The 18,373-nt window shown below is 41.7% G+C and overlaps 1 protein-coding gene across 2 annotated transcripts in view; it reads left to right on the top strand.

Annotated features, from left to right (window-relative positions):
• Positions 1–14,616, top strand: part of iws1 (interacts with SUPT6H, CTD assembly factor 1) — a 44,374-nt gene extending 29,758 nt beyond the window's left edge. The window contains exons 9-16 of one of the 2 annotated variants that reach the window (XM_078209128.1): positions 1,528–1,610; positions 2,784–2,913; positions 4,383–4,500; positions 5,401–5,512; positions 8,185–8,256; positions 11,780–11,836; positions 12,127–12,238; positions 13,829–14,616. In XM_078209128.1, the coding sequence (XP_078065254.1) occupies positions 1,528–1,610; positions 2,784–2,913; positions 4,383–4,500; positions 5,401–5,512; positions 8,185–8,256; positions 11,780–11,836; positions 12,127–12,238; positions 13,829–13,954 (810 nt within the window). In that variant the 3' untranslated portion in view covers positions 13,955–14,616. The remainder of the gene's footprint in view (positions 1–1,527; positions 1,611–2,783; positions 2,914–4,382; positions 4,501–5,400; positions 5,513–8,184; positions 8,257–11,779; positions 11,837–12,126; positions 12,239–13,828) is intronic. The other variant, XM_078209129.1, reaches the window with a different exon arrangement.
• Positions 14,617–18,373: the final 3,757 nt, after the last annotated feature.

The raw sequence follows: 18,373 nt of genomic DNA, 5'->3' as shown, positions 1-18,373 counted from the left end.
CACGGCTGCCTCACAGCGCCAGGGACCCAAGTTCAATGTCGGCCTTGGGTAACTATCTGTGTGGAGTTTGCACGTTCTTCCCATGTTTGCGTGGGTTTCTTCCGGGTGCTCCAGTTTCCTCCCACAGTCCAAATCTGTGCAAGTTAGGTGGATTGGCCAAGGCAAATTACTCTTTAGTGTCCAAAGGTGTGTAGGTTAGGTGGATTAGCCATGATAAATCTGTGGGGTATGGGGATAGGGCAAAGGGGAGGGCCTGGATTAGAAAGTTGATTCAGACTCTTGGGGCCAAATGGCCTCTCTCTGTAGGGATTCTGTGGTTCTATCATTTTAATGCCAATTTGAGGAATTAATTGTTCAGCTGACAGAGCAACTAGTTTTATTGTATATTAAATGCAAGGAGCTTTCTCTATGGATTTTTTCTATCAGATAAAATGAAATTGTGGTTGATACAAGGCCCTTGGGGTAAGTAAATGAATAAACTGGGCTAGTGATTTCCAATGATTGCTACAAAGACAATAAATGTAAGCAGACCAGTTGCTTGGGGCAGCCAGGTTATCCAGGAGTACTTTGAGCAGATAAGATCACTGGGATGGTTATACTTGTAAGGAACTCCATAGGAAGATGGATTAATAGCATCTTCTGCAGAAATGACTGACACCCGTGTATTGCATTGGCCGCTGGTACTAGTTTCATGAAGTACTGTGCTTGAGCAACTTGACAGATAGATTGAAGAAGAGGAAATCCAGGATAGTCGCACAATAACTTCTTCTGCAGGCTGAATCTACTATACTAGGCTGATGATTGCATGGCTCAGTAAATGGTACAAATGGAAAAGTTTCAGATGCTTGGCCCATTGTTACCATTTCTCAGGTTGCAGGGGACTGTTTTATCGGAATTCAAAGTTTGTCAGGAAGCACAATCAGCATAGCTGATTGGTTAAATATAACGGGAGAGATTTCATCTCAAAGTGATATGTTATGAGAGTGTAATAGAATATACACAGAAGGAACAAGATGGGGCGAACAACAGAATAAACAAGGGAGGAACAGGATGGGGATGAAAACAGAATACACACAGAAGAAATAGAATTGGACGAACAACAGAAAGGCAGGAAAACCGAGAGAGGCAAAGATAAAGCATGAGTAGAAAATAGTGCAAAATATAATGGTCGAGGCATTCTTTCATTCTAGAGCAAAAAAATGGCATAGGGTGACATTAGGACAGTTGGGTTATCCAGGTAGTGGTATTGGAGAGGTAATGTTTGAAGGAAGTGCTGGAGTTGCTATTTTTTCTTGTTTTTACCATTAAAGGTGTCAGGGTGGGTGTGGTCTGGTAAGGAGAGGTGCCTGAAATGAGAGTGGGAGTAAGCAGACCGGATACCCTAAGAATATTTATTGATTTGGCAAGTTGGCATTAAATGGACATCTGTTTTGACAGTCTCAATCCTCTGGTGCTCCTGGAGGTGCTTGTAGTGAAGCAAATCCCCACATTGTTATTCACATGCCTGAGAGATGCATTTTCTTGCAGGAGGACAGACAGCTCAATGGCCAGAAGAAGCCAGCCTTAAAGAAGCTGACCCTTCTCCCCACAGTGGTGATGCATTTGAAAAAGTAAGACCAGATTTACCTCTGCTCCTCATTTAATTTTCAGTATAATTTGGAGTTGTTTCCATCAGTAATTTCTGTATTAATGATGCATCCACTCGTATCAGATCTGAGCCATACAGTGGGTGTTGCGGGTAGTGAAGCTGTAGCTCTGATGTGCATTGTAGTTAAGTAGGCTACAGTTGCTCGCTGACCTCATACATCAAGGAAGGTAACTTGGATTAGGGATCAAAGGGCAACTGAAGCTCACAAAGATGAACTCAATCAAGAGTTAGCATTTTCAAGGGACAAAAGGTCTCGCTAGATTACAAACTGCAACCAGCTAGTAACGTTGGGATAAGGTGATTCTCATTAGTGACTTATCTATCATTGCCAATGCTTGATGTTGAGGTATTCAGTGAAAGCAATCAAAGTAGAAATTATTCCAATCACTCCAGATTGGAGTTAGTATTTTAAATACTTTTGTCACATCCACTGCCACTTGTCTCTACCATTTAAAATGATAAAAAAGGACCAAAGAACATTTGCTAATAATGAAAGATCATAAAGTCCTACATATCTGTTTTCTTTTTGTGAAACTCTCTATCCCTCGGATGTTGAATCAGTGTATAGTTTGTGTACACACACAGTTTTACTTGAATTTTAGGTATGGATTGGAATTTAATTTTTCAAGTGACTTTTAAAAAAAATTGTTCCCAGAATTTGGCTGAAACTGATAAGCTGGCATTTATTGCCCGTCTTTACTGCCTTGCAGAAGTGTTGGTGGATTTTCTTCTAAGACCGCACCGGTTCTTGTAATGATACTGCTGCACTGGGTAAGGAATTCCAGATAATGACAGTTTTTCTATTACTTTATAGCACTGGCAGTTAGGTAATAGAAAAAGGGGGAAAACACTTGTACCTGTAACAGTATCCTCGGTGATTTGTGACCAAAAGCTGCGGGAGTGATCTGTTATATAGGAAAAGAAGGAGCTGCTTAAACAGCAACAGATTTAATGTGAGCGAAGAAAAACCCTCACTCTTACCTAGATCGCCAGTGTAATCTGAAATAACTTGTATGACCCTTGTAGTCTGGAGCTTTAATGCATTTCTTGAGCAGGAATCTTTGAGAATGATCATAATTAAATTGTCTTAGTTCTGCTTCCTGGTGATGATGCTTTTTGCTATCAACTTTTGCAGACAGGATTTAAAGGACACATTTATTGACAGTGGGGTCATGTCTGCTATTAAGGAATGGCTCACTCCATTGCCTGACAAAAGTCTGCCACATCTGAAGATCCGTGAGGAACTTCTGAAGATATTGCAGGAGGTAAGAGAGGGTCCATAGCTATGTGACACACAGCATAGTAACATCATGTTATTGTTAATATCTGTTGCTAGCTTTAAATCTGTGTTTATAAAATTATTTTTATGTAACCTTCTTCCTGCTGTTCCCATCCACCTCTTATTTTGTATTTCCTCCCATTCTTCCATAGCTATGCCGGTAAGTGCCTGCCTCAGCATGATCATATTTCTCAGGGATTACATAGAATGACTTTTCAATAATTCCTTTAAGCATGATTTTTTTTAATTATTTGTTCATGGGGGATGGGTAGTGCTGGTAAGATTGACATTTATTGTCCATCTCTTGAGAATGGAAGCCGCTATCTTGAACAGCTGCAATTCATGTGTTACCAAGTATATTTACAGTGATGTTAGGAAGGGAGTTTGAGGGTTTTGACCCAGTGACACTAAAGGAACAGCAATATATTTCCAATTAGGATGATGTAAAATTTTGAGGGGAACTTGGGAATGGTTTTCTTCAGATGTGTCTGTTGTCCTTAATTTTCTACGTGGTAAGAGTATGTGGGTTTGGGAAGTGCTATTGAAGAACTCTTGGCAAGTTGCTGCAATGCACCTTGTAGATGGTGCACACTGTAGTCATGGTGTACTGATGTGGAGGAAGTGAATATTTAAAGTGGTGGGTGATTGCCAGTCAAGCAGGCTGCTTTGCCCTGGACAATGTCTTGCCTAGATAAGCCATTTTGAAGCTGCACTGATCCAGGCAAGTGGGAAGCATTTCATCATGTCCCTGACTTCCATCTCTTCGCCGATGGAAAAGCTCCAGAGAGGCAGGAGGTGAATTACTCACCACAGAATATTCACCCTCTGGCCTGTTAATGTAGTCACTGTATTTGAATGTTAGTCTAGTTAAGTTTAAGAAAGGTGAGCGAGGCGAACCAGGGAATTACAGACATGTTAAGTCCAGCATGTATTTATCTCTAATTGCCCTTGAAAAGGTGCAGAGCTTGCGGTTTCAGAGAGCAGTTAAAAGTCAGTCTGCTTGCTGTGGGTCAAAAGTCAGATATTAGCCAGACTGGGAAAGAATTCCTTCCCTCCAGAAAATTAGTGAACCTGGTAGGTTTGTTACGGCTATCCAATCGTTTCATGCTCAACATTATTGACATTTGTTTTCCCACATTATATAATTATTGCATTTAAATTCCCCGGCTGCCATGATGGAATTTGAGCTCATGCTTCAGATCAGTAGTCTGGGTTTCTGGATTACTAGTCCAACAGCATAACCACGCGTACTACTGTTCCCCTATTTTCTCCTCCTCCTCCTCCCCCCCCCCCCCCTCATTTGTTCTCATCAAACCTCCACATCTGACCACTTTCCATTCCAGCTGAACCCTCTGTTGGTGACTTTCTTATCCACTTTTGCCGAGTGGTTAGCTGTGTTGCCACACTGACTTTCCTTAATATCTTCAAATGTCATTGACTGATATGTTGTTACAGTTGCCCAGTGTGAGCCAGGAGACTCTGAAGCATAGTGGCATTGGACGTTGTGTGATGTACTTGTATAAACATCCCAAGGAGAACAGAAGCAACAAGGAACTAGCTGGAAAGCTTATCAGTACGTTCACCTTTACTGAATCTGTACTTTCCTCTGAGTTTTATTCCTTTTATTTTCTTGTTTAACTTTTCCTGGGGTACATCTCCATGGGTGCCCTTTATCCCAGTTCACCAAGAAGCTAGCTGTTACACTATTCATTTGCGGGACCATTCCACCAGAGTCTATTCATGCCCTGGTGAGATGTCCATGCACTACAAGAAAGAATCTTTGCATGAATATGTACACAGACAAACAGACGCATGGGGTGGGATTTTACGGCCTCGCTCAAGCGAGACTGGAAATTTACCCCGTTATCAGCCCCTTGCCCGCTCCGATTCCATGGCGGGCGGGGTGATAGAATTCTGGCGATGAACAATCCAACAAGATTCTGCATATGCACGAACATTATCTATGCATAAATTGAAATGGCAGAATTTCCATTTTGGATCTCCTGAGTGGAAAAGACGCATTAGGAAAAACTGAAGGAGTGCAATAATGCTATTGTCCTGAATGCTGACACTAGTGCTGCAGCTGCTGGAACACATTCAGGAAGGGCTGTCCTCTGATGTCTCGCCAATTTTCAGCCTACCTCTAAAGTCTAGTGCACACCCACGATCAGATCCTACTCTTAATCCCCACTACAAGGACCATCTTCTGTGGAACATTAGAAGAAGCTGGATGAGTCCTCATGGTGCCACTATACATTATCCTGCAGGCATCACTGGAAAAAAAATCAAGAGCAAAACTCATTTTCTGCATCTAAAACAGTAGCTCAGGTCACTGTGACCAATTGTAGACAACTTAGTTTTAGTTAGTTTGGTGTAAACACAGCATATCTGAGTCTTATTGAAAGATGGAGTGAAACCTTAATTTGCTAGTTTTCTATTTGTTAAGATAATATTGTGCTTTTTGTTTACCCAGATGAGTGGTCAAGACCAATCTTTGGCCTGACGTCAAATTACAAAGGTATGACCAGGGAGGAGCGAGAGCAGAGAGACATTGACCAGATGCCAACGAGGCGGCGCCTAAGCAGGTACTTGACAGCAGAAGCACAGGGGTAAAGGTGTATAGTACTTGAGATGTGCCCAAAGGGTAGACCGTACCCCTGTCAACCTCCATCTCTTCCTGAAGAGCTTAATTGAGGATTCTTCATTCTATCTTCAATCCTATCCTGGAAACTGTTGAATTTGAATTAAATTGATTATATTTTAAAGGGCAACTGGAGAAATTGGCCACAATTGGTGAGGGTTACAGAGAGGGAGGGTTTAAAGTCTGTGTGAGCAATGTCTTGCTTGCAGATTAAACGTCTTCTCACTACCCTCGAGAACCGATCCCTAACTCTTGCCCTTTAGGCTGAACAAATGTACGTTGATAGTGATTGCTGAATTCAGTCTATTTAAAGGGACGGGGTCATCACCCAAAGTACAAATGAAAGGACAGCTGAAAGTGTTGCGGTCTATGTTCATGATATTTGGGTTTACAAAAAGTTTTTCTTAGTCACTTGGTCTAAAGTTCATCCAAATGTTGGCAGGTATCACTATTTTCTGGTGGTGTTCATTACACATCAGCGGGTGATTTTGATTCACTTTTCTGTCTACTTTCTGATTGAGTGTTTGGTCTGTAAGGACACACAATGCAGACTGATGTTTTACTGGGTGCAATTAGTGTATTGGATTTAAACTTGGTTCTTGTTTACAGTGCACACTAATGAGATGTAATTTAGTGATCTTATCCTTGATTTTGATTGTCAAAGATCAGTTCATTACTAATTATTCACCTATGTTGGGTACTTGATATTTCATATCTACTTCCTTTTAATAGCATTTAGAAGCTCAGCTTAAACTAATGTCCAGTTATGTTTATAATATAGCTGACTTCAAATTGGAGACTTTATGGTTATACAGCTGCATCCTTCTCTGGTACCCTCCAGGGAACCGGACTGGAGCTTGGCTGCAAGCATTTGCTGTAACATTGCTAACTCCTGGTTATTAGTGTTTAAAAGTTAGAAATGTAATAACCACTGAATTTCAGATGGAGAACCCATCTCAGACTAAGCTGGGTTTACACTGGTAAATTGTTTTTAATTGTTGACTTAAGTGCTTTCTTACTCATTCAGAATCCACATAGAAATGGGAAATGCTGCCATTTCCTGGAGGAAAGTTATCCTCAATAACTTGTTCATTGGCCTTTCTCAACCAGTTGTGTAACAGCTTCATTCTGCAAAAGACCACTCACCAATTATTTTTTTCTCACAGCAGAGAAAGCTTGCATTGACCTTGCCTGCCAGTTAGTAAATGTAAGTCTCTGCCTTCAGTCCGTAGATGTTTGAAAACAGAAAACTTTCTTTTAAAGCTAAAAAGCTTTCACACCATCATGTACTGCAGCCATAGAAGTTAACAGCTAAAGGAGGCCATTTGGTGCAAGCTGACTGCTAGACCAATTTGAAACTAATTCCATTGCCTTGCTCCCCATTCAAGAATGGGGTTGAGATTCTGTAATCCCTTATGGTATCTTATAGTTAACTGACTCAGGTATTTGTTCAACACCTATGGTATGGAGTCCTATCCATATCAGAAGATGGGTCTGTCTTCTCTGTCTGGTTGGCTTGGAACTCTACCATACTGTTTCAGTTTTTTCAAGGATGTTCCAGTATTATCTCCCCAAATTGCAAAGCAGAGATAAATGAGGTTGTTACACATTAACAAGACAAATTTCATTAAGACTGTGTGTTACCTGGCAATGAATTCGCAAGTGAAAGAACAATGTTTTTCATAATCCTCCCCACTCTCCAATGAAGCCACAGTGCCTTGGATATCCCTCCTCCTACATGTCAGCAATCCTATTAATATGTGGAAGTTGAACAACTTTCAAAGCATGGAGAAGGTTTTACTCACTTTGTGTAACCCAGTGTTATCTGGCATGGCACTTAACCTGTGGCAAGTTCTACTGTAGGAAGATGCAATACTTTGCCAGATTTTACTTTGGTAGGTGGAAATCGCTTCTGTGGTTAAACTTTCAGGTGAAATTCTGGCACCTGGGTGATTAGACCGATTATCTTATTTCTTTCCTGGTACATATTCACATGCCTACTTGCCAGTAGCTTTTATGGATTTATTGTCCGGCTTGCCTGTATTAAATATCCACATATTTAAAACATCTTCAGAAGTTAAAGGAAGTTTGCTGCACTGGGATACTGGTGTTGGGAATATGTGAACGGGGAGCACAATTATCTTTTCATACCAGAGGGAAATGTGATCATTTGTGTCTCCGCTGATCATGTGGATTTAAATTTAAAGACGATGTTTAATATTTTTTTTCCGGGAGGGAGACCACCAATTAGGTTGTTAAAATGGGCTGAATAGCTATCATTCCCATCCAGCTAAGAGGACCAGAAGAACCCAGTAGTCCCGCAGGAATACTGTACAGGAGGAGTACAGATCTAGAATGTACACATATTCCCACCTCTTTCATTTCACCAACCATTGCTCTGTCGCTTAGTTTTATTGAGTTGCTGTCACTTTGTGCACTTTGTTTCTGTCACCTGGGTTTTTGTTTTGGGTTAGTCTTTCTCCACTCTGCTTTACATTATTTTCATCACTCTATGTAAACAGCCATGTTGCAGAATTCCTGTACTACCTAAAATCTGTTCCTCATCTCCAACATGGCTGTCCGCTACTCTAAACTCTACATCATTCCTTTACAAAGAGACCCTAGGGATGAAGACAGCGATGATAATGCGGCAGATGTCATCTCGTCTGATCAAGGACACTACTACAGGTTTTCAATTCAATGATCTTGCTAGTCATTTTTTTGTTTCATGTTATAATTTATGGGTTCATTACTTATCAATACAGATTGCTTGGAAGTTTCCTGAATAATTTACCAAATGTTTGAGCTGTCTTGTACAGCTGTTCCCTTCAGCCTGTGGTTGGATCCGTGGGGAAAAACCTCTTTATATTGTTCCAGATTCAGCTTCATTGACCCTAACTAAACACTTACTCCAAGTTCATTGAAAATAGGCTGTTTACAGGTTGCTCAAAAATCAAGCTGACTCTAGGTTGCACTAAAACCGGACTGGCTGCAGGCTGCTCTAAAACTGAGCTGGTTACAGGCTGCTCTAAAACTGAGCTAGTTACAGGCTGCTCTGAAACTGAGATGGTTACAGGCTGCTCTGAAACTGAGCTAGTTACAGGCTGCTCTGAAACTGAGCTGGTTACAGGCTGCTCTGGAAACTGAGCTGGTTACAGGCTGCTCTGAAACTGAGCTGGTTACAGGCTGCTCTGAAACTGAGCTGGTTACAGGCTGCTCTGAAACTGAGCTGGTTGCAGGCTGCTCTGAAACTGAGCTGGTTACAGGCTGCTCTGAAACTGAGCTGGTTGCAGGCTGCTCTGAAACTGAGCTGGTTACAGGCTGCTCTGAAACTGAGCTGGTTGCAGGCTGCTCTGAAACTGAACTGGTTACAGGCTGCTCTGAAACTGAGCTGGTTGCAGGCAGCCTATCCACCATCTACAAGGCACAAGTGTGGTGGAATATTCCCCACTTGCCTGGATGGGTAAAGCTCCAACAACACTCAAGAAGCTTGACACCATCCAGGACAAAGCAGCCCACTTGATTGGCACCACATCTACAAATATTCAATCCTTCCTCCACCACCGCTCAGTAGCAGCAGTGTGTACTATCTACAAGATGTACTTCAGCAATTCACCAAATATCCTTAGACAGCACCTTCCAAACCCATGACCACTTGCATCTAGAAGGACAAGCGCAGCAGATACACGAGAACACCACCACCTGCAAGTTCCCTTCCAAGCCACTCACCATCCTGACTTGGAAATATATCGCCATTCCTTCGCAAACACTGGTCAAAATCGTGGAATTCCCTCCCTAATGGTATTGTGGATCAACCCACAGCACATGGACTGCAAAAATTCAAGAAGGTGGCTCACCAACATGTTGTCAAGCGCAACTAGGGATGGGCAATAAATTTGATTTGATATTGTCGCATGTATTAACATACAGTGAAAAGAATTGTTTCTTGCGCGCTATACAGACAAAACATACCGTTCATAGAGAAGGAAACGAGAGAGTGCAGAATGTAGTGTTACAGTCATAGCTAGGGAGTAGAGAAAGATCAACTTAATTCACGGTAAGTCCATTCAAAAGTCTGACAGCAGCAGGGAAGAAGCTGTTCTTGAGTCGATTGGTACATGACCTCAGACTTTTGTATCTTTTTCCCGAAGGAAGAAGGTGGAAGAGAGAATATCTGGGGTGCGTGGGGTCATTAATTATGCTGGTTGCTTTGCCAAGGCAATGGGAAGTGTAGACAGAGTCAATGGATGGGAGGCTGGTTTGCGTGATGGATTGCGCTACGTTCACAACCTTTTGTAGTTTCTTGCGGTCTTGGGCAGAGCAGGAGCCATACCAAGCTGTGATACAACCAGAAAGAATGCTTTCTATGGTGCATCTGTAAAAGTTGGTGAGAATCATAGCTGACATGCCAAATTTCCTTAGACTTCTGAGAAAGTAGAGGCGTTGGTGGGCTTTCTTAACTATAGTTAAGAAAGCCCACCAATGGCATGGGGGGACCAGGACAGGTTGTTGGTGATCTGGACACCTAAAAACTTGAAGCTCTCGACCCTTCCTACTTCGTCCCCATTGATATAGACAGGGGCATGTTCTCCTTTACGTTTCCTGAAGTTCGATGACAATCTCCTTCATTTTGTTGACATTGAGAGAGAGATTATTGTTGCCGCACCAGTTCACCAGATTCTTTATCTCATTCCTGTACTCTGTCTCGTCATTGTTTGAGATCTGACCCACTACGGTGGTGCCGTCAGCAAACTTGAAAATTAAATTGATGGGGAATTTGACCGCACAGTCATAGGTGTATAAGGAGTATAGTAGGGGGTTGAGAACACAGCCTTGTGGGGCACCGGTGTTGAGGATGATCGCGGAGGAAGTGTTGTTGTCTATCTTTACTGATTGTGGTCTGTGAGTTAGGAAGTTCAGGATCCAGTCACAGAGGGCGGTGCCGAGCCCAGGCCACAGAGTTAGGAGATGAGTTTCATGGGAATAATAGTGTTGAAGGTTGAGTTGTAAATGCTGGCCAGCTAGTGATGCCCATGTCCCACGAATGAATAAAAAAATGAAATACATCAAACACACTTAAGTAGAAAGCTGTATGTGCAGCAAGAAGGTCACGGTCAATCTCAATTTCTTGAATAAGCAAAATACTCTGTGGTAGAAAAATATGATTTGGGGACTGAAAATGGAAGCATCCACTCTTTCCCTTTACCGCAGTTGCCATTTACCCAAAATCTTTGATAGTGATCCTTGGAAAACGATAGTGTTCGGCAAACAAAAGTCGTTTCAAGGGATTTGTATTTGTAAACATTAGAAATAAGGTATAGTTATAAGTGGATTTAATTTAATGTTTCTGTGGAAGGAAGGGTAAAACCTATAGTTAGATTCATGCTGGGCAAAGGTGTTTGCATGTGTAGGTGTTGGTTGCAATTCCAACTGTACTTCTATTGTGTTTAGAGAGGGTTACGGCGTAAAGAGCAAATAAAAGTTGGAGGAAGTAGCAACTGTTGCTTAGCCACTGGAAGCATTGTTGTGAAAGACTATTTTAAAGCGTGTTATTATTTGGGAGTGGAGTTTGAAAACTCATGTGACAACCATCTGAGGGAATTTTGAGAAGTCCACGGACGTTTACTTGGGTTCAGAGTGGAGAATGTATTTGGCCACAGCCAATTGTGTGCTTAAAGGAACTTCGTTACCAAGGCCATTGTAGTTTAAGATGTACTTTGTAATCTGTGTTCTTAAAATCTGTGTGTATTTGTTAAGATAAGGGTGGATGGGAGGGGGAGAGTAAGGGTGTATTGTAGCATAATCCAACTTTTCATGTTTAATTTTTTTTTAAATTCTTTATGTAAAACTAATTAGTGACTCTGTTCCTCCACGTTTTATAAAATAAAAGTTACAGTCTTTTGAGCCAGAGTTCCATTCTGGGATCTTCTATCCTGTTACAACACCAACTGGGATCGTAAGGATAGGGTCCTGTACATTATCTCTGATTCTGATCCTTTTGTTTTTCCCTACATGCACAACCTTGAAATTCTACACTTGCAGAAAGGAGGTTAAGGGGATTGTTATCTTAGGTTAGTTTCCCTTGGTAAGCAGTTCCAGTACAGTGCATTTGCCAGTACAGTACAGTGCAGTGCATTTACCCATGTCCTGCTTGGAAGTACCTGTACATTGTGAGAGGAATGAAATAAACACTGTTTTTGTTTTTCCTTAGTTCTGGTGGACAGACCCCTCGCAGAGATCTCGAGAAGGTGTTAACAGGAGAGGAGAAGTAAGTGATAAGTGGATCAAGTGAGCGAGGAATCTGGGGAAACAGCAATCACTGGCAATTTAAATAATTACACACACAACCAGGATTTGGTGAGATCTGCCACTTGCTCATCATTTCCTTTGTAAATGCATCTTTTAAATAACTGAAATCAGGAAGGGGCTGGGATTGGAATTTAAATTATTTTAGAGACTTCAGTAGTTATGAATGACTATTGAGAGTTCTGCATACAATGATCTGGTCGTCAAGCACCCTCCACTGAGATACAATACACTTTTATCTTTCTATTTCAGAGCACTGAGACCTGGCGACCCAGGATTCTGTGCACGAGCCAGAGTACCATTACCGTCAAACCGTGACTACGTTGTTAGACCAAAGTGGAATGTGGAGATTGAGACGAGCAGGGTGAGTAGAGGGTGAAATGTCACTCCAAAAAAAGGCAACTCACAAAGGAAAAGGACTTCCAGGTGGTACAGCAAAACTACCAATGCCTGAGAGATTAGAAAGGATTGATGTGGGTTTTATTTCCCCATAACACTTCTGTCATGTAAGGAGATGCTCAGTTCAGTTCTGTGCTGCTTCATATTAAAGATAGGTATATGAAACCAGAAGATCAGATTTTTACTACTTGCTGAAATCTAGAGTCAGGTTGGCTGGACTACAGGAGAAAGAGGTAACTGGGCCAACTTTTTGTTAAGTTCTTCTTGACAGGTCAGGCACAGAAAAGGAGAGGAAATCTTCTGTTTCCTCCCCATAACCCTGAAGTATATCCTGGTTTGGTAGCTAATGGGGCAAACACATACTGAATGTGTTCATAAGCATATTGCCATGATATTGTCAGTCAGTGGTACTTTTCTTGTGCTTTCCTGCTCTGTGTTGAATAAATCAATGTTAAATGTTATTTAATTGCTGTCTGGGCATATCTAAATTGTCTGCAAAAGTTTGCATACGTCATTCCAAGTTAGTACCATACTTATCTGTGCTGCTGATTTGGTTAATGCCACGACTAACTTAAAACTGGACAGTTGTCATCATACCATTAAGATAATTTGTGGCACTGATTTTCCTGGACTTGTCTCGACTCAAGAACCTTTGTTTTCTCCTCTATCCATCTCCATGTCTTGGATATCCCACAGGCGTCAGCCATCCTGTTATCTTGAGATTGCTAGAAAGCTGTGGAACTGCATTGAGGTGGGCATATCCTGACCAAACCAGTCTTTTCCTGATGGGGTGCTAGCATACAGTTTCTAGCAGGAATCACTAAATAGTGATCACAAACTGTGACTGAGGTCCCACCTCTTTCCCGGTCAAAGAACTCCAAAATCAATTGTATTGCTGCCTAAGTGAGATTAGCCAACTCAACACAATTCAGAGTTTGCTCTTAAATTTTCTGCTTCCAAATAGCTGCGCACCATAATAATTGATGCATTTAGCCACGGATACACCATTGTTCAAATTCTAACTCGCAGTTTAAAGCATCTTGAGTAATCAAAATACATTAAAGAGTGGAGTGTTAGGTGTGATGTGATTGAGATTTTCAAAATAAATCGGTTGTTTGAATTTATTTTCTTCCTGTTAGATTGATTATAAAGGTCAGGATTTTAAGTTGCATCAGGTCAGATCTATGTTAGATGTCAGGAGAATTATCTTTTCCCTGAGAATTGTAGAACAAGTTGCCATTTTGAGTGCTGGGTAATCATTAATTGATTTCTTTCAGATGGGGCGTGCACACACAGGCAGGTGCGTACATGCACACAATACACAGGCACATGCATGCACAAATGCAGGCATGCACATGTGGGCACAAGCACAGGGATACATGTGCAGGCACACAAACGCGAACCACACTATGATAATTCTTAAAGTTGTTTGAAAATGCAGGAGATAATTTGATGAGATGTATGTTTGTACGTTTAAAAACTAAATTGACGCTATATACTTGCCTGATGCTAAAAACTGCCCATTGATGTTTGTGCTTTGTTCCTTTTACCCCAGGGATCAGTAAAGAAGACATTGAATCGCCTCGACAAACAAATGCGTCGATTTCAAGATATCAAAAAAATGACCAAATCATCTCGGGCAGTAAAGATCAGCATCGAAGGCAATCGCATGCCTCTGTGATCCTTATTTATCAGTAACTGTACCTGGAGCTGGTGAATGTAGTGCAACAGTGTACATACAAGATTGTGTACTCCTACCCGTCCGGCCCAGTGGAATCAATATACCTCCTCTGTTCTCTTCTGTTTTCAGGCATCCTTTTTTAACAGTGGTTTGTTGAAGTCTTGGAACATTGAACTACGGCTAACTAGCATCTGAGCCCCGGTTACCCAGTCACTGTTTCTGGCTGCCGCACGTTTGGTGAGCCCACTCTAGACATCAAAAGGATAAGTTTTGCTTATCTGCAGACTGCATATATAGAGGTTGGATAGACTTTTTTTCTAAGCAAACTGGTGTCCAGTGTTGGCGGAACATAGCTACCTGGCATGGAGCCAGGTTACTGTCGAATTAAATGGAGTGCGAGGGGTTGAAGAAAAGGACTTTCATTAAATATAGATGTGTGCTGTGTTTGGTTATATTGTTTGAAATGTCTGCTGTATCTGCCAGATCAGCACACCTCTCACATTGTTCTGATCTTTAAGTCTTTCAGTAAGCTCTCATTAAGGTGAATATCTTGCTTAAAGGTTGGGCTGATCTTCTTGATCAGACAGTTTGTGATGAAATACAATGTGATTGTAGGCACATGCCACATTTTTTAAATAAATAAACCCCTCTTTGTAAAGGTTTGTAGTTGTCAGTAGTCAGTGGTTGGCTGGAGACCTTATTCCTCACATACTCTTCTTCCTAACATGTTAGAAACATAGAAAAACTACAGCACAATACAGGCCCTTCAGCCCACAAAGTTGTGCCGAACATGTCCCTACCTTAGCGATTACTAGATTTACCTATAACCCTCTATCTTACTAAGTTCCATGTACTTATCTAAAAGTCTCTTAAAAGACCCTATCGAATCCGCCTCCACCACCTTTGCTGGCAGCCCATTCCACGCACCCACCACCCTGAGTGGAAAAACTTACCCCCGACATCTCCTCTGTACCTACTCCCCAGCACCTTAAACCTGTGTCCTCTTGTGGCAACCATTTCAGCCCTGGGAAAAAGCCTCTGACTATCCACTCGATCAATACCTCTCAACATCTTATACACCTCTATCAGGTCACCCCTCATCCTTCGTCTCTCCAAGGAGAAAAGGCCGAGCTCACTCAACCTATCCTCATAAGGCATGCTCCCCAACCCAGGCAACATCCTTGTAAATCTCCTCTGCCCCCTTTCTATGGCTTCCACATCCTTCCTGTGAATGGAATGTTGTGAATGGAAAGTTATATAATAACCAAAAAGTGACTTTAAAGGAACCAGGGCTTCTCAACCGGATCCAGGGCTCATTGGGAGTCCGTGAGTAGGTTTTGAACATCCACCAAGATCTGAACACAGAATATTGATGGCTGATTTTATGAACATAATTGGATTACTGTGGAAACAAAAAATGAAGCTTTGAGTCACGCCTCTCTAGTGCCAAAAGTAAATGAAGGACATGTAGGAATAATAAACTAACTAAAGTCAGAGTTTGGACAAGTGGCAACCAGTGTGCTGTCCAATGAGAGTGAACCAAAGGTGGGGGGTCTCTGTATTCACAGATTGAAATGTGAGAGACGGAAAGGAGGAAAAGGCAAGGCAGACTGTATGTGAGACACCAGTTGGTGTTTCACATGCAATGTGAGAGGTTGGTGTTTGGCACAGCCTATGAATGAAGACCTCGGAGGTGTCGGGGGGCAGTTATGGCAAGGAGGTAAGACCAAAGTCTGATCAATCAGCAATACTGAATGCCAGTGCCCAAGAGAGACCATAACTGAAAGCTTCCTTTCTTGTTTCCGTAATGATCCGATTATGCTGATGAAATCAGTTGGTAACACCCTCTGCGTCGTCATGTTTTCTTTGCACTTCTGATTTCTCTTTAGTTGTGTGACATGTGTGTGATTTCTCTCTCCCCACCAGCACTCCCCACCCCTTCTCCCAAAGAGTTATTTCCACTGCAGCACTGGGAATTAGAATTGCAGCCGGGACTATGTTTATACAGTACATTTTTTAAAAGGTAAGGTACAAATATCTTGCAAGTTAGAAGGATGGTTTCATGAGATATTTTTGGTCAGTTGGGGTGTGGAGAAGAGAATCTCAGCACATGAAAGGAAACGTTGGCAGGTCGCAGTTATGTTATAAGTAAAACAAATTATGTTTAATAGTATAATTGATTTTTAAACTGGAAAGTTGCTTGTTTTGTGTATGGGGGTCTGTGGAATATTTACAACAAGGGGAAAGAACCTCAACCAAAAAGGTCGAGTACTGTGGTGTAAGCCAATGTAGTTTTGGAGGAAAAAACCCAGGAATACACATCGCCATTTCATGATGTTATATACCTGTTCCTATATAGCTAGGTTCAACAAAGCGCTAGTGAGTTGTTTTGAGCTGTAATGGATTGCTTAAATTGGAGTTTCATGATTGAGGGAATTTAAGGGTTAAATTAAGGGTTAATTTACATCTAAAGTCTAGTCTTTCTTTAATTTAGCAATTAACTAAAGATTACAGCTCTATTTGAAAGGATGTGAGTTTTAGTCCAGCTTTAAAACAGGGCTTCTGCTTGCACCTGCAACTGGTTAATTAGATAAGCCGCTCAACAGGTTTTCAAAGGCTAGAAATGCAGGCCATCTTACAGTGCTGACTTTGCACTGAAGTGCTACTTTGGGCTGTAATAGAGTGCTTAAATTGGAGTTTGGTAACTGAGGGAGTTGGTAAAGAGGGCAGAAGGTGCTGCTTTCCTTTTCTACCTTTCTACAGAAAGAAGAGTGGCAGCCTTGGTAAGTTGAACCTGGTGAGTTTTTCTACTGTTCTTAATATACCTCAAACTAGAGGAAGTAAAAGTAAAGGGAGTAATTTAAGGATAAAGCAAAATATATAATTTTATAAAATAATTATAGTTGATTGGAACGCATTAAGGATGGCACGACAGGTGATGTGTCACATATGCAGCATGTGGGAGCTCCTGGATACTAGTTTGATACAAGGCAATTTCGTCCACAATAAGTGTTTGAAATTCAAGTAGCTTCGGCTTAGAGTTTATGAGCTACTGACACTACATCAGGGAGGGGGTGGTTACCTGGATTCTTTGTACCAGGAAGCAGTCACACCTCTTAGGCCAGGTTGTTCTGATTTGGAGACTGACTATGAGTGACACAGGTAAGGGGATTCAGAGGAGACTCAGCCTTTACATTTGTGCAATAGGTTTGAGGCTTTTTCAGCTTGTTTGGATGAAAGTGGGGGCTGCAGAATGGATGTGCAAACTGACCATGGCAAAATGATGCAGTAAGGCATTCAAGTGGGGGGAGCAAAAAGGAATGTAGTGTTAGAGGATAATGTAGTCAGAGGGATTGACACTCTTCTCTGCAGCAAAGAGCATGGGTCCAGACAGCTGTGTTGCCTGCCCAGTTCCAGGGTTCAGGACATCTGCTCGGAGCTGGAGAGGAACTTGCAGTGGGAGGGGGAGGACCGGTTGTCAAGGTCCATGTAGGTACCAATGACATGGGCAGGACAAAGAAGGATGTTCTCTGTAGTCAGTACGAGGACCTAGGCACCAAGTTAAGAAGCAGAACCTCGTGGGTCATAATCTCTGGATTATTACCTGAGCCAAGTGCAAATTGACATAGGACAAATCAGATTAGAGAGATGAATCTGTGTTTCAAAGACTGGTGTGGGAGGAGTGGGTTCCGGTTCATGGAGAAAATGGGATTTGTACCATTGAGACAATCTAACCTGAACCGTGCTAGGACCGGTGTTCAAAGAGCAGAGACAAGACAAAAGGGAAAGGGATTACTATAGGCAATGAAAAGCAGACTGTAACAGGAAGGGATAGAGAGTACAAATCAACAGATGAGACGAGAGGCCATAAAAAGAATAAAAGGATAAAATGAAAAACTCTATCTGAATGCACACAGCATTTGAAAGAAAACTCATGAACTGAGAACACATACAAATAAAGAACTACGATTTGATAGCCATTGCAGAGACCTTGCTGCAGGAGGACATGGATTGGGACCTGCATATTAAAAGGCACAGGATTTTTTAGGAAGGATAGGAAATGAAAAGGTGGAGAAGTGGCTCTGTTAGTTAATGCTGAGAAATGGTAAAGGCAAATCAGTCACTTGCAAGAGTCGTATTCAGACCCCTAATAACCACACAGTAAGTTGGAGCCTTAAGGAAGAAATAATTAGAACTTGTCAGAAAAATACGGTGATAATCATGGGAGATTTTAATTTGCATATAGACTGGATAAGTCAAATGGATAAATGAGTTTTAATTGATTTTTTTGGGGGGATAGTTTCTTAGGAAAACATGTTCTGGAGCCAACCTGACAGGCTATACTAGACCTGGTATTGGTATGGAGGTAATTAATGACTTCATAGGACTAGCACCCCTAGGTAGTAGCCCCATAATGTG

The sequence above is a fragment of the Mustelus asterias genome, chromosome 3 (assembly GCF_964213995.1).
Source record: "Mustelus asterias chromosome 3, sMusAst1.hap1.1, whole genome shotgun sequence".
Classification (NCBI taxonomy): Eukaryota; Metazoa; Chordata; class Chondrichthyes; order Carcharhiniformes; family Triakidae; genus Mustelus; species Mustelus asterias.
The sequence above is the reverse complement of the archived record's forward strand: the minus strand, read 5'-3'. Positions and strand labels throughout refer to the sequence as shown.